The sequence below is a fragment of the Pteropus medius genome, unplaced genomic scaffold (genome assembly GCF_902729225.1).
Source record: "Pteropus medius unplaced genomic scaffold, Ma_sr-lr_union100, whole genome shotgun sequence".
NCBI lineage: Eukaryota > Metazoa > Chordata > Mammalia > Chiroptera > Pteropodidae > Pteropus > Pteropus medius.
The window spans coordinates 3760532-3788147 of NW_024345481.1; the positions used below are offsets into that span (position 1 = coordinate 3760532).

General features: G+C 40.8%; 1 protein-coding gene and 1 non-coding gene across 13 annotated transcripts in view; one reads left to right on the forward strand and one right to left on the reverse strand.

Moving 5' to 3' along the window:
- The window catches only part of SERAC1 (serine active site containing 1), a 51106-nt gene that overhangs the window by 18845 nt on the left and 4645 nt on the right, over positions 1-27616 (reverse strand). For 2 of the 12 annotated variants that reach the window (XM_039873889.1, XM_039873891.1), the window contains exons 2-8: positions 19628-19716; positions 16213-16249; positions 13511-13647; positions 12364-12453; positions 11256-11387; positions 9386-9507; positions 8249-8377 (exon numbers count right to left, since the gene is read on the reverse strand). In XM_039873889.1, coding sequence (XP_039729823.1) covers positions 8249-8377; positions 9386-9507; positions 11256-11387; positions 12364-12453; positions 13511-13647; positions 16213-16249; positions 19628-19715 — 735 coding nt within the window. In that variant the 5' untranslated portion in view covers position 19716. Of the gene's footprint in view, positions 1-8248; positions 8378-9385; positions 9508-11255; positions 11388-12363; positions 12454-13510; positions 13648-14114; positions 14228-16212; positions 16250-17395; positions 17509-17920; positions 18068-19627; positions 19717-23211; positions 23466-27616 lie in introns of those variants that run through there. The other 10 variants (XM_039873887.1, XM_039873892.1, XM_039873894.1 and 7 more) reach the window with 10 other exon arrangements.
- Positions 21643-21761, forward strand: LOC120611494 (5S ribosomal RNA). The gene has a single exon (XR_005655217.1). It is a non-coding gene; the product is annotated as a 5S ribosomal RNA (ribosomal RNA).

Genomic DNA, 27616 nt, shown 5'->3' on the forward strand with positions numbered 1-27616 from the left:
GCCGGTTTATCACTAGATTCAGACATAGAAGATTAAAGAAATTCATAAAGATTTAAGAAATGTCTCACATCAAATTCTGTAAGTGCAACTAAAAAAATTTCTTAAGGATCAATAAAAATGTATAGGAAAAGGTGGAGAGAATAAAAGGTAAAGTATAAAAATTAAAAGGCAACAATAACGAAGCCTAAGAGGAAATGTCAATCAAGTAAGTTACTGAAGAATTTACATCCATTTTATACATTACTTATAGGTAAGAAGCAAGCATTTTATGGATAACTTCATTATGATAATCAAATTGAGACACAACATTACTATAAGCTAACACGGTATGTTTAAAATGCATTTCAATACGTTTATAAGAGCCAAATGACTTAATACAAAAGGGATATTTCCTTAACCATATAATCAACATTCCAATTAAACATAAGCCTTCGTTACCTCGACTTTGTCTTTGACATACAAAAATACTTTGATTCATAACAGAAATACGCCATTGTTATTTAAGTATGTACAAGTTGTGTCCAACCTAGCTCTCTCGGGAATGTTATGGTTATCTCTTCATTATTCAAGAAATATTTACTGAGAGTATACTGTGTATGAGGCACTAGGGAGAGTACGGACTACTGGAAGAGAATAAGAGAATTAAATAAATAAACGAGCAAATAAACATATAAATTACAGAATGAGATCAAGGCTAGAAGGCAATAAATAAAATAAACATTTGAGATCAAGAGAAAGGTCCCTCTGAGCAGCTGACATGCTGAGATCTGAAGGACAAGAAGGAGGCAGCCATGTGACAAGCTGGCGGCAGAGCATTCCAGGCGGAGGGAACGTAAGTAGATACACACTTAGCAAGTTCAAGAAATGGAGAGAAAAAGCTGGTGTGGCTGCAGCACACCGAGTGGGAGGGCTGGGGGCGGGATGGGACAGTCAGGGAGATGGTGAAGGAACAGATTCTGGCAAGCTGAAGCCAAGGCCTGCAGAGAGGTGTGTCACCTGACAATAATGACCTGTTCTAGAAACGCCCTGTTTTATCTCTGTTACTTACACCTGATGAGCAGATTTACCCATAACCAAAGGCGGGAGGAGGGGAGGTGCAGGAAGTTTGCAGATGACACAGATGAGTTCATTCCAGACAGAATTCAGGGTAGGGAGGATATAAACTTGGGCGGAAAAAGTTACATCTTTCTTTTCCTAACCCCTAAGTAAAATTCTGCACTGTATTCGATTATAAACAATGACAATGAAGCACAGTAAGGAGCAGTCTGTGTGACGCTGGCCGCAGTGGAAAGCACAGGTATGTTCCTACCACCTCTCATTTGTTGCAGCTCACTGAAAATCATTCCTTCGAACGCCAACAGCACGTTCTCACTGGTGACCCAGAAGCAACACTGCTGTCCAGCGTCCCCTAGCAGCCATTATCGGAGAGCCACATACGTACAGCCTAGTCCTCGGTTTAACGTTCTTATTCAGCGAAGCAACAACAGCATTCACACTGACGCATTTGTAAAAAGCCGACTTTACACACTGAATCGAGCCATGTGAAACCGCCGTTCTCCCCGACCCCATCCCTGAAAGGGTCTTAACGCGATGCCAGGAGCAATGAGCTGGTTCAGCCCAGGACTCGGTTTCTAAAAGCCTCAGCCAGAGAAGGAACCAGGGTTTCCTGAAGAATCAGCTGATTCTGGGGCTTAGCAGGGAAAGTTTAAAATGAGCCTGGAGTATTTTCTAAAATCAGATAATAAAGAAGTGCTCAGAGAATAATGGAGACTTTTCCATAAGACACGGGAGCCAACGAAGGGTCTCCATGGTCACATGAGACACTCTGAGTATGAAAGTGATTAACAGTGAGAGACTATAATCTACTGGATAAAATAATAATCCACGAACGAGCCCACGGTTCTGCGAAGGAAGGAAGGGGAGAGGCTGGAAGGAGGAAGGAAAGCCTTCCCTACAGCGGATCACTGGCTAGTCAGGAAAGGGGGCGACAGAGCTGGGGGTGGGGGAAGTCACCATTCTGCAACCACCCACCACTAACTATTATTCAGGCAAGATTCATTCAAAGGATAGTAAATCACACCTGAAGAGGAACAGGGTAGTCTAATAGCCTCAAAATATCTCCTCTCTCCACAGATCCTGTATTCATTGCAAATAAAAGATAATTAACATTAAAGCAGAGAAATCTGGCAAGTTAACGTCAACAATAAGGGGATAAACTGGCACCATGAGCTTCTGGATGTGAGCCACTGGGAAACACACCAATCGCCTATACTGTATTCCTGTAGTAAATGCATCTAATTAAACCTGAATCTAATCATGAGGAAAAGGGAGACGCACTACATCGAGGGAAGGCATTCTACACAAGCCACTGCTCTGCACTCCTCCAAAATGTCAATGGCATGAAGACAAAGGCTGAAGCATTCTTCCAGATAAGAGAGACTAGACACGACCATCAGATGCTCAATCCTAGATCAGACCGAGTCAGATTTACAAAACGACAACAAAACTGCCATAAAGGAATTACGGGGACAAATGACAGAAATCAAATATGGAGTCTACATTAGATAACAGTGTTCTATTAACGTTGACTTTGAGTTTGATAACTGTCCTGCAGTTATGTGAGAGAATGTCCTTTTTGTCAAGAAATCCATGCTTAAGCATTTCAGAGGTGACGGGGCATCATTTCTACATCTAACCCTCAAATGGTTCAGGGAGGAAAATAGTAAATGTATGTGAAAAGACATAAAAAATATGTCTATAGAGAGAATAGGAGTAAGTGGGTGATGATAAAACAAATGGGATAAATATTAATAACTGGTAAATCTCAGTGAAATGTATTAATTTTGCAATTCTTTAAGTTTGAAATTAATTCAAAATAAAGACGTTAAAATATTTAAAAAATAAACTTTCCTGCTTTAAATGTATTTTCTTGTTATTTAAATGCATTAATAAGTAGTACATATGCTAATTATAAAAAGTTGTCTTTTTACTTTGGTTTCCTTCGTAGTACGACGTATCTTACGCATCTAAGTATTTTACGCATCTAGAAACGAGTCCACAGACTACGCCGAACCAGCAAAGGGTCTGCGGTGCCCAAAGGAGCAGCAGCTCTGCTCTAAAACCACAGGGAGCCGTGCGGGCCACCTGCCGGGCGTGGGCTGGGCAACGGGGAAGGGGTTGTGTGTGGCAGCAGCACACTGCCACCTGAAGGGGGCCTGGGGACTCATGAGGCACGTGCCATAAACTGGTCATACGGATCACTACAAACCAAGTGCACACCCCTCCTATCCCTTCACCCCCAACTTTCTGGCATGTAAATAAATCCAAGAAGCCTGACTAAACTGGAGTGGGGACAGGTCAGATGTGAATAAGTGAATGGGGCTGCTTACTGATCTGACAAGATGGGACCATTTTCTTGTTTAAAAAGTGTTCAGAGGACAGGGACATGAATTAAGGTGAAAGGAGCACCTTTCAAGTAAAAAATAAAAGGCACTTCGTTAAACACAAAGCATTCATTGTTTTTTTAACAAGTACCCAAAACGACTGCTTTTCAAAATTTTTACTTAAAGAATGAATCTATATATGCATGGGATCTGCCCACATAGAATGGAAATATTTTGATTAAGTATCTGATCATTTCCAGTGTGATCTATGATTTCTAAATATACTGCTTTAGAACACTGTCAAGACAACGCAAATAAAAGGTCATATGAATTACTTTTTCAGACATCACTTTGCTTAGGGGAAATCTTGTTTCCAATGAGCTCAGTGAGATGGGTGGGCAAAGAGGACTGGGAGAATGGCAGGAGACCCGCATCCTCTCCAAGGTGGTAAACGTTCAAAACCACACACAGTCAGTTTTAAACGGAAACTCTTCACGCTGCTGACTGAGGCCATGACTTCTGAGCGGACGGAGAAGCGGCACAGTGTATTAAACCACACTCTCTCTCTTTACTTAGCCGAAGAGTAAGGAAGCACTGCAGCAGGTGACAGAACGGTACGGAAGGTGAGAGCCTGTTAACTAAACGGTCATGAGCAGAAGAAACTCTTTGGTGCTGAAAAAGAACACCAGGCCAGGTACAGGAGCTCTGGCAATGAGGACAGCGCTCAGTGCCAGGGTGGGCGGTGGGAGCAGCCTGCAGGGGAGAGCAGTGGGGCACTCTGCCCGCACCTCGACCGTGCCCACGGCCCCGTCGGTAAAGCCTGGTTCTGGCCACGCTGAACAATCGGAACTTAGACGAGACTTCCTGAAATTGAGGCTGTGTTCCCTGGCTCCCAGATGAAAGGGGAGCCCACCAACGGAGAGGAAAGAACACAGATCAGGTAAAGAATTACTCAGAATAAGAGGCCCGTGGTCTCTTGGATACAACACCGGCAGCACAAGCAACAAAAGAAAAAAAATGCATAAACTGAACTTCATCAAAATTAATGTTTGAACTATCGAGAAAGCAAAAAAATCCACAGAATGGGAAAAATATTTGCAAATAATATAGCTGATAAGGGATTTATATCCAAAATATATAAAGAATTCTTACAAGTCAATAATAAAGAGACAAGTGACCCAATTAAAAAAATGGATAAGAGATTTAAATATTTCTCCAAAGATATATAAATAAATGACTAATAGGCACATAAAAAGATGCTCGACATCATTAATCATCAGGGAAATGCAAATCAAAACCAAAATTAAGATATCACTTCACGTACGATATGATGGCTATAATAAAAAATATGGATAATAACAAATGTTGGCAAGTATGCAGAGAAACTGAAATCCTCATCCATTGCTAGGGGGAATGTAAAATGGTGCAGCTGCTGTGGAAAATATTCTGGAAGTTCCTCAAAAGGTTAAATACAGTCACTATATGACACAGCAATTCCACTCCTAGGTATGTACCAAAAAGAATTAAAAACATGTGTCCACACAAAAACCTGTACGTGAATGTTCATAGCAGCATTATTCCTAACAGCCAAAAAGTGTGGACAACCAAAATATCTGTCAACTGATGAATGGACAAAATGCCATCCACGCAGTGGAACAGCACTGGCCGTAAGAAGAAGCAGAGTGCTGATGCACGACACCACACGAATGAGCCTTGAAAACGTCACACTAAATGCAAGAAGTCTGACACAAAAGGTAACATTTTGGAAGATACCACTGATACGAAGTGTCCGGAACAGGCACATCCATAAAGAGAGGGAGTGGATTAGCGGTTGCCAGGGCCGGCGGATGGGGAGGAGGATGGAGAGTGACTGATAATGGTTCGGGTGTCCTCCTGGAATGACGACGACGTCCTGGCATCAGACAGCAATGAGGGCAGCATGACTCTGTAAGTATACTAATACCTGACAGAGTATACGTTTTTAAAGGGTGAATTTTATGAAATGTAAATTGTATCTCAATAAAGCAGTTATTTTTTTTTTAAACTAGCTGAATTGGAAACATCACCATGAATTGAAGGCCTTTTAAGTAAAAGGTAACTGTTCTGCTCTGCTGTTAGGCAGGTCAGAGCCCCGGGGGTCACCTGCTCGGCCTACACAAGTACCCCCAGTACCTGGATCTTGGATCTTGATACCATTCTCCTCTCTGCTAAGAAGAACCAGATCTCCCTGGAGGAGCAGCCAATTCACGTTGTAGGGCAGAGAGAATTAAGAACCAGGGACACCTTACTGTCAAATAAGAAAACAGAGGTACTTTCACAGCCACCCTGGGGACAGAACTTAAAAAGAGAATGAGGTTAGCTTACAGAAAGGTTCTAGTGGCCAGGCAGTGGCATTCTGAGCTTCAAAAAGAAAACAACGTCATCAATGGAACAATTCCAAGACATGGCCCCAAGTGGAAATTATATAAAGTATACTACAGAAGTCATAGCTACTGGTTTGTCCCTAATCTCTCATAAAAAAAGGAAATGAGAAAATGACAAATCATTCCATTGGTAAAAGAATACAGAATACTATGATTTGTTTTACTAATACTTTCCCCTGAGTAAGAAGATTATATAGTTATTATAGTAATAATGACTCTAGCTTGTTTTGATTTCTCTAGGAAATAGATGAGACATTTTATGAAGATAAAAAATTTGCTGAAATGATACCAAAAGAGCATTAGAATTCAGTAATAGCCTCCAGTGGGCTGGAGTTGGAATCTGTTTAGAATGTCATACCCAGGACACTGTGCTGTGATTCGCTTAGAAGCTGCCCTCTGCTATGCATCGGGCTGTTCTATGCCAGTTATTTACATCTAGTGAAAAGGGCCATAGCTAAAACAGCAGGGGTAGGGGACGCAGGAGGGGAGAATATAAACATCTCCGCCAGAAGGACTTTCTGGGTCTGAGGGCGGCCCGACTCTGAAGGCCGGGAGTGTCCCTGGGGAGCACTCAGAGCATCCCTGGGGAGCACTCATGGCTCTGGCGACGCTGCCCTACAGCCGGAGCACGCTGTGCCCTGCTAACTTATGGCATAGTCTCCTTTAGTTTTCATACCCTTTGCCACTAAACAAACTTTACAGCTCACAACTGTGCCTACTGGAGTCTTCCTGTCAATCTCATCACCAACCCTAGGGGCAGCCAGGCTGGTAAACAAAGGCCAGTCCACACCTTGATCATAAAAAGTAAAGGGCTTGGATTTAACAGGTAATGGGAAGCCGTCTGAAGGGCTTTAAGCAGGGGCATAACCAGATCTAATTCATGTTTTTAAAAGAGATCTGGCTACTGTGAAGACAGGGAACTGAAGAGAGTTAGAGCTTGATGTGGTGTCTACAGCTTAGAGAGGTGATGGAGACATGATGAGGAAGCTTTCTGGATCCAGCAGGATGCTGAACTTGGCTTCTAGAGAACCCTCCCGTGAGAAACATGCTTGGTAAAATATAGTAAAAGCTATTTTAAAACACAGCCAAGCTCGAAAGAAAATACAAAGAAGAAATAAAGGGAACCCCTCGAGTGTTAGAATTAAAAAGAGGACATTCAGCAGAAGTGGGTAAGCACACAGCTGATGCTGTAAAAGGTCTGCAGGCCCCTGGAATGGGATTTCAACATCTGCTGCAGGAGATGCAATTCTGGGTCTCACACTCTGTGGGAGTGAGACATGAGTTCCCCATATAAAGGCAGGGCCCTGGAAAAGTTGCCTCCTTTCTATAAGAGGGTTGGAAAAACTCTGCCCACCAGCCCATGAGAGCAGCAAGAAAGTCTGTTTCCGCTTAGGCTTTGGGTGAGAAATCACAACCCTAAAACTACGCTATTTATCGATGTATCTGAATTTACACTCTCTATGTGCTACAGAAATTCCAAACTAAGGAATACAAAAAACTAGTCCTATAGCAGTGAACTCCTGCAGTATCCAACAGAAGCGTACACAAAAATTGCTCTGTAGGGACAAATTTAGAATCCAGAATGCTTGGGACGCCTACAGAAAACAATCAGTCTGGCTAAAGATAAGCTTGTGGTAAAAATGCATGAGCCGTGTTAAGCCACAATCTAACATAAAGGAGAATCAGTGTCACCCCAAAGAAACTGAAATAATACAAGACTCTGAAAGAGACTTTAAAATTATTTTCTAAGTAAAAAAATAGAAGCCAAGATGAAAGAACAGGACACTATGAAAAAGAGATGACGGTGGCCGGGACCATGTGGCTGATGTGAAGATGGTGAGACAAATGAATTCATTTTTGAAAAGACAGCTTACAGGATCTGCTGATTAGCTGGACATGGAAGAACCAAGAACTCCTATCTTTTGCATAAGCAAACAGGTGGATGCTATGCCGTTTACTGAGTGAAAAAGACTAAAAGAGGAAGAGCGGGGTGGGAGAGGTGGGCTCACGTGCTCAGCGGGGGACACCTGCTATACCTCCAGGCAGAGATGCCTCGTAGGAGGTTAACTATTCAAATCTAGAGCTTAGGTCAGAACGCGGGACTAGAGGTGTCAATTTAGGCATCAGCAGAAGACAGATGATATTTAAAACCTTGTAGATTACCATCTGTCATTCTTCAGGATGTAACCTCAGAGTTACCTCCTGTGAGGTCTTAAACCTCGGAGTAACCTGTATCTCTCTTTACACACTCTGTGACTTTATTTACCTGTCTCGCATTTATCCTAAACACCTAGCCCAGTGCAGGGCACACAACCAGAAGTCAGTATGTTTGCTTGGTTCTTGGATGAATGACTATTCTGAGGTTCTAAATGCTGGCCCCTGGCACAGTGTCTTGAAGGAGTGGACACCCCAACATATTACTGAATGAATAGGTGATCTAACCTTCTGAGCTGCTAGACTCTGACTGCTTTCGCTCAGAGCCAAAGATGTAAAATACTGGATACACTCATCCAGCTCCGTTTGAGGTAAAGAAGCCAGCAGGTGTCTTAGCTCTTCTTCAATGGTAGAATCCTGAAATAAAAGGAAAGAAATCCTTCCTGATTAAGCTCGACAACTGAGCACAACAACAAAAAGTACACAAAGAATCAAAGCCCAAAAAGCAACAAAAAAAAAAACCCAGATAAATTGGTGCTTTTAGTCTTCAACAGTCACCGCCACCCCCAGGCAGACAGAGGATCATTTAGTTTTGAATTCTATACTTTCATATCTTCTGCCTTTCAAATTGAAAGACCTATTGCAAAATATAGCTCCAGATTTTCACCTCATAGGCTACTTCACATTTTGACTCAAAATCAGTTATTACATTCTTTCTAACTAAAGTCGGCTTTTAAAATCCAGAACTTGCTACTGATTTTCCCTAGTATCTTACCTCCAGCATATTTGTTTTCTATTTTTCAAAAACTGATAGCAACTTTTCAGATTTTCATTTCCTAGTCTAGGAAAGGTACTCAAGAAACATGCTCAAACACTGATGTTAGTGGTTAACAACTGATATCTGTGTGTATTAATAAACTAATAACTATATATAGTGGTTCTCCAGCTACTGTTTTGCACCCCAGGAAACATTTAGCAATATCTGGAGATGTTTTTGGTTGTCACGACTTGGGGCTGCCACTGGCATCTAGGGAGCAGAGGCTGGGGATGCTGTTAAACGCCCTACAATGCACAGGACAGCTTCCAACAACAAAGAATTATTTGGCCCCAAGTGTCAATAGTGTTGAAGTTGAGGAAAACTGATCTAACAGCAACCTGGGAACAAGGGAACAATTCATGGAGGCTATGAAGTCACCCTCTGGTGTACGAGACTCTCGGTCCCCAAAAGGGGAAAATAACATGAGAGACTCAGCATCTCCTAAGGAATCAAGAAACCTTTGTACGGAAAATACAATTTCAGGTATACAACGTTTACCTGCTTGTGAAAGGTAGCCAACAAACTACTTTTTGAATATTTATTTTATGCCCAAAGTGAAGATTGTATGTCACACTTTTTTCACTCACTGGATTATCTGCTTTACTTACTTCTTTTAAAGATGGCAAACGAGGTGGTCGGAGGAAAAAGCGAAGATCACTCTCTTTGCTTCGTGCCAAACCAATAAGAGTTCTCAGATCACAGGCTTGGGCAATCATCCTGTACTGGTAATCTATTGTCAAAGTATACTGTCAGCACCCAAATGAGCTTGGAAATTGTTTCAAGGATTAAATGAACACGCTACTTGAAAGCACTCTAACTTTTAAATTACGAGTTTATAATTCAAGATTTCTCAAGTATTTTTTTTACAACTACAATATCAATAAGCTAAATATCCAACATTTCCATATCTGATCTCACAATTCTCAACATTTACCTGGGTACATCAGGGGCTAGCTAATATTTTTGAAAAGATGAAACTCAAATGTGAAAACTAATAGGTCAGAATCAATTTAACTCCTCCTTTTGTAAAATAACCCTAGTGTTCAAAAGCTGTTGTCGTCACTACTCCAAACGCCTGAGGCTGCATGTAGGCCCATTCCCTGGCGACAGTATGCTGCTTCGGCATTCCGTGATGTCCATGAATCGTCTGCGGTTCCAGACGGGGGGACTTTGTTTTTGCCTCCATGATTGAACCACTCCACTCTTTATGTATTGCTATAGACCGAATGTTTGGGTCGCCCCAAAATCCACATGATCAAACCTAATCCCCAATGTCATGGTATTTAGAGGAAGGGCCTTTGGGAGGTGATTAGGTCATGATGGCAGACATTGCATGAATGGGATTAGAACCCTTATAAAAGAGACCTCAGAGAGACCCAGTGTCCCTTCCGTCACACAAGGACACTAAGAAAAGATGGCCAGCTATGAAACAGCAAGCAGGTCCTCGACAGACACCACATCTGCTGGCACTTTGATCTTGCATTTCTAGCCTCTAGAACTGAGAAATAAATTTCTGTTGTTCATATGCCACCCAGCCTGTGGTATTTTGTTATAGTGGCCCAAGGAGACTAAGACATGTATCCAATCAAAACTCCAATCACTGACGCGGACATTCTTTTTAATAACGGCAGCTCATAACCTGGGCAAGTTCTTCAAGATCAAGTGGGGAACTTTTCGAAATATATATGCCTGGGCTCCAATCCTGATTTTCCTGACACAGTAAGTCTGAAATGGAGTCCCGGGAGGCAGATCTTGAAAAAGATTTTTATTTTAAGTCTAACATTAAAAAAGTTTTTATTTATGTTATAAGTTATTACAATTATGGCCGCCAATCAATCGAATAACTTGTATGGAGGCAGAGATCTTATTCTGAGACTTTTCTTGAGAACATTAGTCTAGTTTTTTACCCATTTTTATGGCTCTACTAACAAAGTGTACGTTAGTCTCCGTACTAAAATTGAAGCAGATCTGAGCTCTTGATCATGTATTTTTACTGAGTTTCAGATAAAATTAAATATTTTAAATATCCCTTAAAAGTGATAAATGCATAGAAATCAGATACATCTGACTGATTATTAATATCAGACCCAAGTCAGATTGTCAAGTGAAAGCAAATATAACTATAAGATGCAGCAAGCAATTAAAATATATTTCATTAAATAGGAACCAAAAGAAAATGCAAACACAACATTAGGCGATAACAGAATCCAGAGTTCCTTCCAAGCGTCTCTCTAACCGAGCGAAACTCTGTTCTGGGACAAAGTCGCACAAACGTACCTGCCACAGCCTGAGGCTGCTCTTACCACACACGTCTGGTCACCAGGCCAGCTGGCTTTCACTGGGGTTTCTTTTTCTAATTTCCGGAAGTCTTTTTTAACATATTTAAAGATTGCCTGAATTCTTTCCCTTCTTTAATGCCTCATTCCCTTCTCTTCTACGTCAGAAACGGCGCGCGGCGCGCTGGGCTGGCGGGCTCACCGTGCCAGTGCCGAGCCGCCAGCATCTCCTGCACCGCCTGCATCCGGGCCGCTCTGTCGTCCGACCTGCTCTTCTGCAGCAGCAGCCACACCGCACACTCGTGGTCCTCCAGGTCGACTGTGCTGAACGTGTCTGCAAGAGAAAGAGAGGCAGCATGGCCACTGTGGACACACCGTTTATTTAGTGTGGCAATTTACAAGTATTTGAAAATCTATTATAGGAGAGTTCAATCTATTTCCAAGTATTGCTAATAAGTGATAGTATATTCTCAGCTGTCATTTCTTTTAATGTTTATTCTGTGTAGTATCTATGTGCTTTTGTTTTATATACTATCTTGCTTCTACTATGTGTTTTGTTGGTTTTATTTTGCTTTTTCCCTACCACAGCTCGATTTTACAACTGTTATTTTGCCATATTTGCTCAATCTATATGCCTGAGTCTATTTTTTTTTTTTCTAAACTACATGAAAGGAAATTGCAGAAATAATGACTTTCGCCTTTCATAGTTCATCCTGCGTCTCCTAAGAATAAGCCTGTGTTCACCTATATAATCACAATGCCATAACACCCAAGAACACTAACAAAAACCTTCCAAATCATCTAAAATCCAATCTAACTCCATATTCGAATTTCTCCAATAGCCTCCAAAATATCTGTTTTTTAAAACCGGATTTAATTAAATCTCTTTGCTCTCTCCTAATTCTAGAAAGCGTTCCCACCCTTTCTTTTTTATGCCAACTTTAGAGGTCTGGTAAGCTCTTTTCTGGCTTGCTCCTGCCTGTGAGATCTACATGTTTCATGCAATATTCTCATTATGAGAAAGCGTTACTACTACTAATAAAATATCTAAAAAAAAATTCCTCTAACAAATTTTAAATTTTGAAGTGGGCATATTTCATTTCAATATTTATTTACAAATAGCTAACAAACAACCACGAAAGAAGAAAACTGTCCAAGGCATTAAGCCCTTAAAATTAAATATAGCAAGAGAATACTGTTACTTAATTTTCCAAAGCCATAATAAATGTTAATGAAAAATATCTCAGGTAGATCATCAAATGACTTTCTGTTTACTGATAAGGATTCCCAGTTAAATGTTGGATACTTACCGGCAAACGGACCCTGTAGTATCTTGGCTGACGTTGCCAATACTTTCCTTACTGCTTTGTGAAGCTCTTTTCTTGCCTGGTAGAGGATTCCTAAAGTGATTACAATTTAAATAAAACTAAGTAGGTACTCTTCATGCTAAGCCCCAATACTTCAAAGAGCAATCTCAAAAAGAAAATATAAAATAGCATCTTTTTGTTATTGTCACTATCAAAGCAACTAAAACCATATGGGAACACAGAGCTCTAGATCCCAAAATAAGATTGCTCTCCACGTCAGGGAAAAAGTAAAAAACAAAACAAAAACACTAACCAAAGCTAACAAAAATCCTCATACACAACATAGGATTAGCTACATTCAGGAAAATGTCCCTTAAAAATAGTCCCTATATTTACTAGTTAAATCGTCAGCTATAAAAACTACTTGTGTAATAGAAACTGTAACACCATAAAAGTATGTTGAAATACAGCAAGGTGAAATAATAATAAACACAACAGGAGAGCGATGAGATCTACAGCTCGGAGGCGGGGAGCAGCAGAACCTGCCTCGCTCAAGGATCAGAATGTGCTAACAGGCACGGGTATAACATGCAGCTCTGTGTGGTGACTCGCCAGACTGCCCTTAATGAAAAGATACGCCTCTGCGCTGAAATTTCACGATCACCAAGCAATTGTCTGATTCCTAATTAGGTTTCCATGAGACTAACAACAAAGAATATTGTGACTAGTAAAAACAGGTTTTCCAGCTTCTATGAGATTTTTTTCCCCTCTGTAAATAAGTTGGTGTTCATATTTACGAATCCATCTCATGAGTTTAGTGTGCATGAAGAAATATCTCCGAGCAAGGTGAAGAAATCATGTTTTTATGCTGGCCAAAATGAGTGCCAGGTGTGGCCTCTGAGTTTAGACTAGAACAGCTGGCTGGCCTTCGCTTAATTACAGGAGAGCTGCAAACTCGGGTTAAACATGGAAGTCTGAAATTTGGGCTTCAATTAATTCTTTAGGGGCTTGGTTCTCACACGGTTTGGTGATTATCTTAGAGTCAGCTGAACCTATCTTATTAACACTGTGTTTTAAATATTCATTCCTAAAATTCAATAACTAGCTTCCATTTTTCCACAAAGATGAAAATACTTCACTATAAACTTACCATGATTTTCTCTTTTATCTATAGGAACTGTGTTCACATAAATGTATGACTTCATTTTTTCTCTCTCTACCACTTGAGTGTCTAGTGTCAAAGACTTCTTCAGGGCCAGAGCCTCATAGGTAAGAAATAATGAACCTCTTAAAAAGAAATAAAAAATACACCATAAATATATGATCGAAATGTAACACAAGAGTCACTTGTAATCTTTTCATAGTGAATGTTTCTTCATTGGGAAACATAATATGTATACAGTAATGTGCATATACCATATAGTACATTTGTATGTATGTGCAAAATATATGTACAAAGGCAAACACACATTTCAGTTTAACAAATAAAAATAAAAAGCTACAGCTACATTTACCCAGGCAAAAAACAGAACTTTTAACAGTACCCCAGAGCCCACAGTATGTTCCCCCCCACCCCCCGGTCCTGACGCATTACCTCATCTCTACAGCTAATTATTACTCTGACTTTTATCATAGTAATACCCCTGCTTTTCTTTATAGTTTAGCATCCATACATCCTTAAACAAGAGCTTAGTTTGTCTGCCTGTGAACTTCACAGGAATGGACTCACACCAGACGTATTCTTCAGTTCAGACCTGTTTGTGAGAGCCATCAGCGCTGTGAACGAATCCAGAGTCCATGCATTTGTATTTTCATACGGTACATGAATCATCCACTGAACGGATGCACATCGACTTATTTCTCCATTCTACCACAGGCGGGCATTTAGGGAATTGCTAGTTTCAGTCTATTACAGACGACACTGTTACACATCTCATACAGCTATACTGTACACACAGGTGTTTGTGTTCCTCTAGAGTACATATCTAGAATTACAGACTTCCTGACAGCATATATATTGTTCAACTTTACAACATAATGCCAAACTGTTTTTTCAAAAAGATTAGCCAGTTTGTACTCCCATCACCAGCATGAAAGTTCCTCCTTTTCTAAGAGTTATACCTAATGACAATTTTTAAATGTGACATACAATATTGTTTGCTGTGTACCCTCAAATGAAGGATATTTTTCCTCTCATCAGATTGCCCTGCACACTCCCTAAATCCACACACCAAGGCTGCACTATGTGGATTTAGAGCTTATGAACGTTAGTTACACTAAGCCTTCTCCAGGGCTTCCCACCCCAAAGCGAAAGCACGTAAGACAAAAAGGCCAGACACTGGCCTTCACCAGAGGAACAGAGAGAAGACTCGAGAGAATCCTCTTCTCTCCAACCTAAATGCCCAACAACAGACGCCTGGATAAAGAAGTCATGATTCGTATATACAATGGAATACTACTCGGCCTTAAAAAAAAAAAAAAATGAAATCCTACCATTTGCAACGACATGGGTGGACCTAGAGGTTATTATGCTGGGCAAAATAAGTCAGAGAAAGGTAAATACCATATGATTTCACTTACATATGGAATCTAAAGAACAAAAAGAACAAACTAATGGAAAGCAGATTCACAAATACAGAGGACAATCTGGTGATGGGAGGGGGGAGGCTGGGAGAAAGGGGTGAAGGGTTAAAGAAGCACAAATCAGTAGTCGAGAGATGGTCAGGGGGTGGGGAGCACGGCGCGGGGAACGCAGTCAGCAGGGATGTGATGGCCGGGTGGGGGGCCAGAGGGAGGACAGAGCAATCGGGGGGATCGTTTCATAAACTATGTAAATGTCTAACCAGTGTATTATATACTTGAAATTAATACTAATAATAAAATAAAATGCTTAAAAAAAAAAAGAATCCTCTTCTCTCTTGGGAATCTACCCGAACAGCCTAAAAACAAAGCAAATGTATTCAAGTATTTTTACCATGCTTTCCAGGAAAGACAAAATTCTTTACTAGAAATTGTGTGATTAATTTCTACTCTATTTCTGAACATAACTGTGATATAAATAAAGAAATTGTGTTACAAAAGAGTACTCATTTATCTTTTGCCCAGAATAAGTCAAAGGGAAAAATCATCTAAATACATTTTGCCTCACCTTACAATATCATGGAGAAATCTTATATTTGGATAAAATGCCAAATATACCTCCTTTATCATTTTAGCATTTGAGTTGATTGTATATTTATACTAGTGAAAAAGAGTATTATCAACAAAAACACTAAAGCAGTATTAGACATACATTTAACATACATACCCCCTCTAAAAAAGGGGAAAGAAAGAAGAACGAAAAATCAGTTTTGAGAGTCGCTTCATTCATTAAGCCCGCACCTTTAAGATACTTAGCGTGCGGTGGAAGATGGCAATCTCCTGTCGGCCTGAGTCCTCAGTCGGCCTCAATTTCCTTTCCTAAGAGTTTTATAATGATTTAAAAATTTTTCAAAACTAATTTAGACTATAGTCCATCTTCACCTTCTTCGCCCACTTTAGAACCTAACGTGATTTTAAGCATGTGAAAGCTAATTAGTGAGTTCCCTGCTCTATCTGTCAACTGCTTTCCTTGAAGCAACAGTGCCAGGTGGGCAGAATCCCCATTATACACTTGGACCCAAGAGAAAACGATATTCAGAAGGTCAAGTAAGTGGACTGACAGAACCCTGAAGTGGTAGAACCAGTGATTACCCAGTGACGAATCCACCTAATTCCGAAACCTATGCCCTTTTTGCTACCTGTAAATCACTTCCACTGAGGTTTCAAATAGTTGTATAAGGGTGCCAATTAGTATTTGCAGTTGACACTTACCCTAAAATAAGCGATCCAGTTAACTTTATTATATTTCCTTCAAAAAAGAAAAAAAAAGTCAATGTGATGAATTTTATTTTAAAAATGTAACGGGAAAGAGGCAACACTGTTATGTCTCTACCTACATCATACATAATTGGATAAAAAGTTATTGATATCTTTCCATAAATAAAATCGGTTGCTATCAACACACGGCTTCCAATCTCCAGATATAAACGAATGAACAAATAAATGCTGGATATAAAAATATAACCAATATTTCATATTCATTCTCATTTCACACTCATTCTCCCCTTCCTCCACCAGCTACTCTGCCCTCCCCCTGCAAATCGGCGAGACCCTAGCTCTGCGGCACTGCTGGTACTGCCAGGCTTCCAGTGCTGCCACTGAATGCGACCCCCAGGGAACTGACCTCCCTTCTGACTCCTTTAGTTCATGACCAATTCAGTAAAGGAGAGGGGATAATTCTTCCCGCCCCTACTAAGACTACAATGTTGAGGAACCGTTTGTCAGGTGGAGACAGTCCCTTCCCAGAGTAATGATGTCATCACTGGTGGTTAAGTACCACGTGGAGACAGCCCTGTTTTAAATACAGGTTACGTGCTACAAGTTTATTTGCAATTTTTCTGTTCAAAACTTGGAAAAACCTTCTTTGCTGTTAAAAAAAAAAACTAGAGCGCTCTCCTTCTGCCACCCAAGATGCCGAAAGCCCGGGGAAGGAAGGTGGCCTGTGGCCCTGCTGCTGTGGCAGCAGGAGGCCAGGAAGGTGGCAAATCCATTGTCTGAGGAAACACCCAAGAATTTTGGCATTGGACAGGACATCCGGCCCAAAAGGGACCTCACCCGCTTTGTCAAATGGCCACGTTACACGGGGCTGCAGCAGCAAAGAGCTGTTCTCTATAGGCGCCTGAAAGTGACTCCTGCAATGAAGCAGTTCGCCCAGGCCGTGGGCCGCCAGACTCAAGTGCTTAAGCTGGCGCACGGGCACAGTCCAGAGACAACACAAGGGAAGCAGAGGTTGTTGGCTCAGGCTGAAGAAACAGCTGCCGGCAAAAGGGATGTCCCCAACAGGAGGCCACCTGTCCTTCGAGTGGGAATTAATACTGCCCCCACTTAGGTGGAGAACAAGAAGGTTCGGCTGGTAGTGACTGCACATGATGTGGATCCCATCGCCTGTCCCCACCTGTCCTGTGCCGTGAGTCAGGGGTTCCCCACTGCATCATCCAGGGGAAGGCCAGGCTGGGGCTCCTGGTCCACGGGAAGACCTGTGCCACCGCTGCCTTCACAGGGCTTAACCTGGGAGACAGGAAGCGCTGGCTAAGCTGGTGGGGTACCACGAGATCTGCCGTCAACGGGGACGCAGCGTCCTGGGCCCACATTCAGCTTGCACTGCCGAGCTGGAAAAGGCGAAGGCTAAAGAACTGGCCACCAACCGGGGCCAGGTGTACATGTTCGAGTTTTCTGTACGTCGAGGTAATAAAAATTCAACTTCAAAGAAAACGAAACAAAACAAAAAGACTCCCAGTGGCAGACACAGCTAGTTGCCTATCGATACACCTAAGCCCCTTAATCCTGACTAACATAGCCCGATTCCCATCCAGTTCTCACAGCCCTTGGCCGCCAGGGCTGGCTGTACAACACAGCTGTAGTCAGCCACATACAGATGGATGTCTATGCGGAGGGACCCCCCCAAATAAAAAGACAATGCCTCAGGAGATGGCTTCGGCCTTTCTGCCTTCTTGATGTCCAGGGATTCAGCAACCGTCTTGTGACCATGAGGACAATAAAGGTAACGGAGCAGGAAGACGAGAGGATTGCTAAACTGCAATTCCTGCCCTGTCTCTAACTTTACTTCCTGTTATGTAGGAAAAATGAAAACCTCATTTAAGCCATGGTACAAGTTTCTGTTACGTGCAAGGAACACAACCTTAACTTCATAGATTACCCATGACGCTTTGGTACGGCGGCCAGCCCACAAAGAATCTACGTTACCTATAATTTGGTGGCAGTATAGAGGTAGCCCTTCGCTCAAGAACACATCTCCCCTCCCTACGGCAATAAGAACTCTCCCCAGCCGACCTCCCTACACATCTAGCAAGGGGGATGAACGTCCCTCCCAAACTCCATGACCTAGTGGCTCCAGTACAGGGAAGAGGACAGTTCCAGATCCGCAGGGATGGGATCAGAAGTTGTGACACAGAGCTTCCTGACCGAGCAACTCCTTTGGGGCGTTTTCACTCTGAGATGGCTTCCCGGACGTCCCCCCCTTCCCCCATCCTGTGGGCCGCAGAGCAGCCAGGTGCCTTCTCTGCTGCTACCTCCGTTACTTCTTACCAGGACGCTTCTTGTCCCCTGGACCCTGGGAACAGAAGAGTCTCACAGCCTTTCCTCCTACCCTAAATTCACTACTTGAGTTTGTTCTGCCAGAAACAAAAGGGGAAAAAGCTCCATTCTCTGTTCTTACTCCTCTTTTTATACTTAAAATACAGAATCACAGCATTTTCTAGATGAAAAGGATCTATCCTCAAAACACCTATTGTAAAGATCAAAAGGAAGCTCCAGGGAACAGGGACTTTGTGTTATTCGATGCAGGCTTACCTCATTTTATTGTACTTCACTTTGTTTTTATATATCAAAGGTAAGAACCTCCACCAGCAAAAAGATTACAACTCGCTGAAGGATCAGATAATGGTTAGCATCCTTTAGTAACAATATTTTTTAATTAAGATATGTACATAGACGCTAACATAATAATACTGCACACTTAACAGATTACAATATAGTGTAAACATAACTTTTATATGTGCTAGGAAACAAAAAAAATTCACGGCTCACTTTACTGCAATATTTGCCTTACTGCAGTGGTCTGTTACTGAACCCGCAGGACCTCTGAGGCATACCTGTACTGTATCCTCACATTCTAGGCTAGGATAGCACCTGGCACAGAGTCGATAATAAATGAATATTTGTGAAATGAATAAAAGATGATCCAGGCCAATCTTCTCCTTTCACAAATAGTAATAAATAAAGTAAATAAAGATTTTCAAATAAAAACAGATTAGTGCTAGATCCTAAGCTCCTGTAAATCAAGCCCGTCATGTTCCTTGCTCACCACTGAATTCGCAGACCCTGATACATGTGCCTGGCTCTGTTTCCTGCAGGAGTTTAATAAGAATGCAGTTAATACTTAAGTCGAGTTCAGCAGGATGAGTGTGAACCTGACAGGAAACACAGGGCAGGGAAAAGACTCCCAAGGAAAAGGAGTATGCATGGCTCTGGGCTTACACATTTGGGGTGGACCATTAGTATAGAAAAGACATACGTGAATCTGAGATTTATCCTGGGTTACAGTCCACGGGTTAGCACCCTGGAAACAGGCCACTGTTTCTATAAGAAAATATTAAATTGTACTCACTGATATCTTTCCAGTACGTGCTTTTTGGCGGAGAAGTTGAGGTTCCTATTCTTCTGCAACAGATGACACAATAAGCAGCCAGGGACATGCTGTGTATTTAGAACAATTTAGCATCTAATTAAAAACATTTCTTTTGATCATAAGACTATGTCAAAATCACAGTGGATTGTTTACAGAGTCAGATTTTTCAAAACAAGGAAGAAAATGCCAATTAAAAAAAATGTTCTCCCTTTAAAAACTTAAAGCTGACTTATTAGAATAATATTTTGCTAGTACTTTGATTATTCTTCTTCAAACTGTGTCTGATTGTGAACAATGGTTAGTAGGAAACTAGAAAACACAAGATTATTAATCAGAATGTCGATAGAGGAATTAAAAATTTTTAACATCTTTTAAAAAACATGTACACATATGGGTAGATATTTATATTTACCTCTGATGACTGAAGGTCCTACAGAAATGAAAAGCAGCTCTAAATGGAATATATACTTAGAATCCATTGAAGTACTTAGCTTTTCTTCATCTTCACGATGGTACCCAACATTGTTTAAAATATCTGAAATTTGTTCATTGTTGGCATCCTTTCAAAGAATGGTTGCTCCACCATTTCATCAACTGAGTAAAAATAATCTAACTATGATGCAATGGTTTCTAGCACAACTCGGGATTCTAGAATCATATCAGATTCTCTTTGGATAAGATACTTTTTTCTTTTTCTTGAGAGACTCATGTGAGAAGTGGTCCTTTGTTTAACACATAAAAATCTTCGAGCAGCTTTATAGAGATGAGTGGCAAATGACTTGGTGTACACGTGTAAGAAATACGTTAGAGTTAACACACAATAAAAAGCTTTTAATTTTTTTCCTGTGTTTCCAATACATCAACTGGTGACTAAGCAAACTCGTTTAGGCAAGAGGTAAACTTGTAAAGGTCACTGTTTCTTATTTTCTCACTTGTTTAATGGGTTGCTGCTACTTCTCTATGAGGCATAAGAGCAGTGATAAAAATGATATAAAAATTGCAATGAAGTAGATGCTCATAAAACCAGGGCAGAATACAATGTAAACTACTTTGGGTATAGATTTGCATTTTAGTTACTATATGAAAACTTGACTAAAATACAAACACAGAGCAAAAATACCCTGCTTCTTTCAATCCTCACTCCTACTATGAAGCGATCAACTGCACAACACTGCATTATACAAGTCTTCTTTACTATTAATTCTCTGGCCAAAAAAACCTTCATTGTCACCTTAAACGCACCTCCCCAGGCAGGCTTCCCTCCCACCGAGTCCTGGGTATAAATCTGAGAACACCGGAAATACACTTCCTAACCTTATTATCTGGATGTCCTCAGCTGACATCATTGGCCCTCGCAGCTTTCTCCAGAATAAACTCCTCTCTCAGTCTCGATTTCTAGTTCACCTGCTCTCCAGCCTCGACACACCTTCCACCCCTTGCTTTTCCAGGAATGAGCAGCCCGGCACGTGGCTCTACTTCCTTCCCGCTCAGCCTCCACTCTGCGGCATCGCTTCGCCCTCCGCCTGCTCCCCCACCACCCTGGGACCCTCCTTTTTCTACGACCCTGCAACCCTAACCTGAAAATGTGCTTTCTCCATGCCTACACTTGGACAGCCCAAACGTGGGTCTGGGTGAAAGACGATTGGGAGTGGCTTCTCAGAATGATCTTTACTGCCCCTCATTAGGTCTGTCCTCCCCACAACGACTACTTTAAGCAATCCACATACTCTGCCCAGCCTCCTACCCTACCTCCAGCCCTCTCAAATGATCGTGTCTCTTATTTCACTCTGAAAATTAAGACTGAACTCCCTCAACTTCTGCCCCCATACCTACACGCAGGGAGAGATCCAGGTACGAGGGGCTTGACATTTAAGTAGAGGAGGCTCTTAAAACACACACACACACACACACACACACCCATAAATATCAAATTAGGTACTAATATGAAAGTTATTCACAATGAGAAAAGATATCACAATAAATGGAGTCTTAGAGTCTACAGCCAAGCCACACTGAACGAGCCCGATCCCATCTGATCTCAGAAGCTAAGCAGAGTCGGGCCTGGTTAGTACTTGGATGGGAGACCACCTAGGAAGACCAGGTGCTGTAGGCGTAAATAAATAAATAACAAATAAATAAATGGAGTCTTAGAAATTTTGATACCTTTCTTCTGAGAGACCACTAGGCAGTGTGTCAGACATGCTTACTTATAAATGCTTCAGGATTACAATGTCCCTCCCTACCTGGGACACTGCAACTCCTAACACTCCAGGGGCCTACCTGTCCTACTAAGACGCCCTAAAGCCCAAGCTTCCTGACTCTGCAGTAAATCTTCCCTGGCCTACAAAAAAAGGCATATTTATCCGCATCACCTTTTCCAGATTCCAACTTTCCATCTTTATCTCATTGTCTACCCTGGTTCTGGGGATGAGGCCTCACCCCTTTCTCAAAGGGAGGTGCACCACCTGTTCTAGATCTCATCACTTCACTTCCATGGGGCCCTTGATTCATTATCTATCTGCCTTTCTCTTCTCCATCTTCACACATTCCCTCTCTGACAGCTCCTTCTACTCCTCCCCCCTAAATACTGGATGTTCATTGTTCTCCCATCAAAATACAAAAACAAAATAAAAAACGACTGGAAATAAAAAACCTCTCTCATCCGAGCACCCTCTAGCTATTGCCTCTTTTCTCACTTCCCTTTCTAAGATCCTTTTCCCAGCGTCTTCCTCCAACACTGAAACAGCACTCCCTAAGGTCGCCAGTGAGTGACATCTTGTTGCTCAATCCACTTTTCAGTCATCTTATTTGCTTTGTCCAAAGCATCTGATGACTCCCTCCTTCTCTTGAGCTACTACGCCGTTTTCTAGCTTTAGCCTTACATCTTTGGCCACTCCGCACCTACTACCTGTCAGAAATGGAAATCTGAGATGTTCTGAATAAGGCAGCACAGCCACACACACACACCCCCACCAGGCCTTTACTGAGCTTAACGCTGATTCAGCTGCCTCCACCTGGCCTTTAAATACCAGTGTTCCAGTGGCTTCCATCTGCGGTCTTTTCTCTCATGCTCTATCTCTGGCTGAGTATTTTCAGTGTTTTCCTCACGGATCCCTATAAGCTTATGATTCCCAAATCTCTGTAACTAGGTCTCTCTAAGCTTCAGATACATATATTCATCTGCCTAAAGCATATTTCCACTTTAAAGCACCACGAAAACTTAAAACCCAGGATGTCTAAAATCACATCATCATGCCCTTAAAACCAAATATCCCAAGACCATTACTAGACCATGGTTTTCCCATTGATTAGAAATGACTCGTCATACACCAAAGTCTTGTCTAGCGAGGGTCCATCACTGGACAGTTTTGTTCCACTGGCCTATTTCTCTACCCCTTCATCTACATGTTCTTAATTCCTATGCCTTTAAGCCTTGATAATTTTTAGAATGAGCGCTCCCACCTCCATTTTCTTCAGGACTATCTCAGCTATTGGGATTTTGATTGTAACTGAACTGAATTTACAGATTAATTGGGGAGAACTGATATCATATAGAGTCTCACCATTCATGAAAAGCAGATCTTCAAGTTGTCTTTTAGATCTTTTGTAATTTTCTTTCAAAGGTCACATGTTTTTTGTTTCTTCCTTTCATGGAAAATTTCAAATGTATATGAATGCAGAGAGAATAACAAAATGAACCCCATCACTCAGCTTCAAAATTGTTCAACACATGGTCAATCTTGTTTCATCTACACTTGCTCTCTCCAACTGGATTTCAGCGGGACAGACATTTCCTGTATCTGTACTAGTGCGAAAATATGCTACTGTGACCTAGGAGCAGAAAATTTTATCTTATTTAGTTTTAACTAATTTTAATTTAAATAACTATATATGCGTAGTGGCTATCATACTGAACACTGCCATCTACCCCATAACCCACATTTACTTCCCACCACCACTCCGCTATTTTGAAGCAAATCTAAAATGTCATATCGTGTAACCTATAATTGCTTTAGTCTCTCCTCCCCTCCCCGCCAAAAATTAACTACCGTTATGTCCAAAAGAAAAAAGTATTCCTTAATATCATCAACTATCTAATGAGTGTTTCAATTATATCATAACCTCTTGTTTAACACTACTGGTTTGTTAGAAGCAGGATCTAAACAAGGACTACACACTGTATTTGGTTGATAATGTGCCTTTTTAGAGATTATTTCTATAATTATGCTACCTTTATCTGGTTTATTCACATTTTCTTTCCTTTTCAATGAGCCTTAAAATACCTATTTTTCAAGAATATGGGAATTTAAGTTTCAAAATCATTAGCATAAAGTTGTTCATGCTATTCCTGTTTTTTTACCCCTAAAATTGTCTATCATTTTTTATTCTTAGCATTATCTTTTACTTTTTTACTTTTTTTTACTTTTGCGCTTCTAGAAGTTTATTAGTAGAAAAAATGGTTTAATTTTTTATCATCTGTTGGTTTTGTCTATCATGTTTTGTTTTCCAGTTTTGCTCTTATTTTCTTCCTTCTTTGGGTTCATCCTGTTCTTTTTCTAACTTCTTCAATAATGCTTAATCTTAGCAGCATTTTTTGTTCTTTCATAAATTCATTTAAGGCTATAAATTCCCATCTAAGTTTTGTTTCACCTAAATTTCACAAATCCTAATCTTTCCACTGTGACTGATTTCCTCCAATCCATGGATTCTTTAGGATTATTTCTAGTGTCCAAACAAAATTTCTAAAGATTACCTTTTCATTGTGCTGTACGACATAGATTCTTTAAAATTGTGGAGATTTACTTTGTTACCTGGTTGTAACTAATATTTATAAGTCTACCCTATATTTATTCTTTGTTATGGGCAGAAATTACTACAGCCATTGTATCAAGCTTGTTACTTGTGTTGTTAAAAGTTTCTGTACCCTCACTAATTTTTGTCTGCACAATCTACCAGTACCTGACAGAAGTTTTTTTAAATTTTCATGCCCGCTTGTGCATGTCAACTTCCCCTTGTAGCTGTCCATTTCTTCTTTAAATTGTTTATTCGTTCAACAAATACTTATGAGTCCCTATGAATCATGAACTATTGTAAGCACTGGATATATGGCAATAAACATAAAAACTATGCCCCTGCCTTCATGGATCTCGCCTTGTAAAGAACTTCTTAGTGTGCTAACCAAATACTTCCAATATTTTGTCATGATGTGAAAAGATATGTCATTAGAGTACACAAACTCATGATTATTCGAACCTTAATACCCTGTTCCTTTTATCATCATATACAGTCTCTCTTTATCCCTATTAATGTGTATTGCCTGAAGTTCTAGTTCATCTGATATTAATATTTATCGGTTTTCTTTTAACAAGTATTTAATTATCACATCTTTTCCCATCATGCTTATAATCTTTTTATATCACTTATATTTAATTTCAAAACCTGTCCTTTAACAGATGTGTTAAATCCTTTTACATTTATTATATGTTGAACAGATCATGTTTTCTTTATTACTCTTTAACTGGTTTAAAGTTATACCATATTATTTCTATTCATTTAGAAAATAACTGCATTTTAAACATGCTACATAAAGTATGAAGTTAAGCATCCTCCCAAATGTTATCCTCCCAAATGAGAAAGTTAAAATGCTTTAAATCCAGTCTGACCTCTCCTACATTCCTAGGCATTTTTGTCTGGTATTTTAATTCCACTTTAGGGTGGTATTTTAACCACCCTAAAAGTAGTCATTTTTAAAAGTAGTCAATCTATGTATTTACCAACATTTCTGCCAACTTCTTTCCTTACTATTGATTCTGAGATCTATGGCTTCCTCCTGGGCTCAAATCATTCTTGAAGAAGGTATATCCTTCAGTAGCTCTTTCATGAAGGTCGATGCGTAGTCAGCATTCTCGATCATAGCATATCTGAAAATGTTCTAGTTCACCCTCTTTATCAAAACAGCTGGTTTAGAATTCTAGATTCACAGGTTTCCTTTAGCACATTAATACTCCCACTGATATTTCGTCTGATATTGCTCGGTGCTCATGAGAAATCTGCAGAAAGTCTAATTTTTGTTTCTTTGTAGGCAAAATAATAGTAAAGAGGATAAGAATGTTCTCTGTGGAACCACAGCTGCCTAGTTTCAAATCCAGTTCCACCAACAACTAGTATTAACTTTGTGTCTTTTATTTCATGATGCTTTAACGTCTTGGGTCCTTGGGGACCCAGGTGACTGCCCTTCCAGGGTTAGCTAATTCCTAGAGACTGCAAACATATGCTCTTGAGAATACTTTCATACGCAAACTAACCAATACTTAGTTCATATTCTCAAATGCTACCTCTATCTATCATATACCAAGCCAATATTCCTCCTACCCTAAAACAAAGGCCAAGTATCAGATAACTAGGGGCCACCCCAGTAGCACAGAGCCTGACAAAATTATTCACACTATCCAATCCTAAACTTGTTCAGCTTGCCTATCCTGTCTTATCCAGTCCCTCCCAGAAAACCATGACAAAGGCTCGGGCCTATGGTTTCCCTTCACTCCCCTCCACCTCCCGCTAGACCCTGAGGTTTCCCCCACACAGCTCCATGTGGTGGAAATGCCCCTCCTCTTAGGAGCGATAAACAATTAACTCCTTTCAAGGCAGCTGACTCTGTGTATGTCATCTTACCATACATAAGAAAAAGTCCTGAATACATTTTAAAACACTAGACATATGATTATGGGCTAGTTAATTAACCTCTGTGTCTCACTTTACTCATCTAAAAAATGGCAATAACAGGACTTTGAAGGGTTGTTATCAATATTATGAGCTAACACATGTAAAGCACACAGAATAGGGCCTATTCCAAGTGAAGTGCTCAATAAATGATACTTATCACAACCATGATTATTACATTCCAACTGGTGATTTAAAGATCTTCTGTTTCTCTTCTTAAACTTTACACCTGGGTACGGGTTTGTTATCACAGATCCTGCTCAGGATTTGGTGTGCCCCCTCAATCTCTGAACTTGTATCTTTCTTTGATTCTGTAATATTCTTAATAATTATCACCCTTAAGCTAAACTGACTAACTCTACAAGCCTGGTATGTACGTCCCAGTAATTAAGGTCCCTACTGGTTTCTGATAACCCGGTAATTTACAGCCTCAGTGCTACAACTTTTTTTCTGAGTTTCCTTTTCTCTTCTCACAACTCCAAGTTCCTTCATTGCATTTTAACTAAAAGCTTCGTGTGTGTGGAGGGAGCAGGGCATGCTGCCTGAAACTGAGTATACAGGAATAGCATTTACCAAAATCGGAAAATACAGGAAGAGAAATGGATTTGAGAAAAGATGAATTCTCAATTTCAACATGCTGAGATTAAGGTTCCTGTAAAATATTCATGAAGGATATCCATTATGCTACATGGGCTCGGCAGACAGGTCTAAGCTATAGGAACAGATTTATGAGCCATCAGCATATACTGTTAGTTGAAACTATTAACTTTGGATGAAATTATTGAAAAATAGTGTTTCTCAAAATGTCGTTCTAGGATTATCTGCAGATTGTTAAAATCCACATTCCCAGGGACAATTTTAGCTTGAAGTTCTCTGCTCTAAGTCTCACAAGGCCGAAACCAAGCTGTTAGCAAGGCTGCATTCCTTACTGAGAGCTCTAGGGAAGAGTCGGCTTCCAGGCTCATGCAGGTTGCTGGCGGGATTCAGTCCATTCGGCTGCAGAAGGGAAGTCCTTGTTTCCTTGCTAGTTTTTGTCTGGGCGCCAGAGGCCTCCCTCTGACCTCTGAAGACGGCCCCCCGCGTCTCTGAACCAGCAGCAGCTCCCCCTCACATTGCCACATGACTCTTCAGCTTTCCTTTTCCACTTTTTAAAGGTCCGTGTGATCACAATAGGCTCTCCCAGATCATCTAAAATAATCTCCCTGCTTTAAACTGAGTCTGCCTGCAAAATCCCTTTGCCAGGTATGC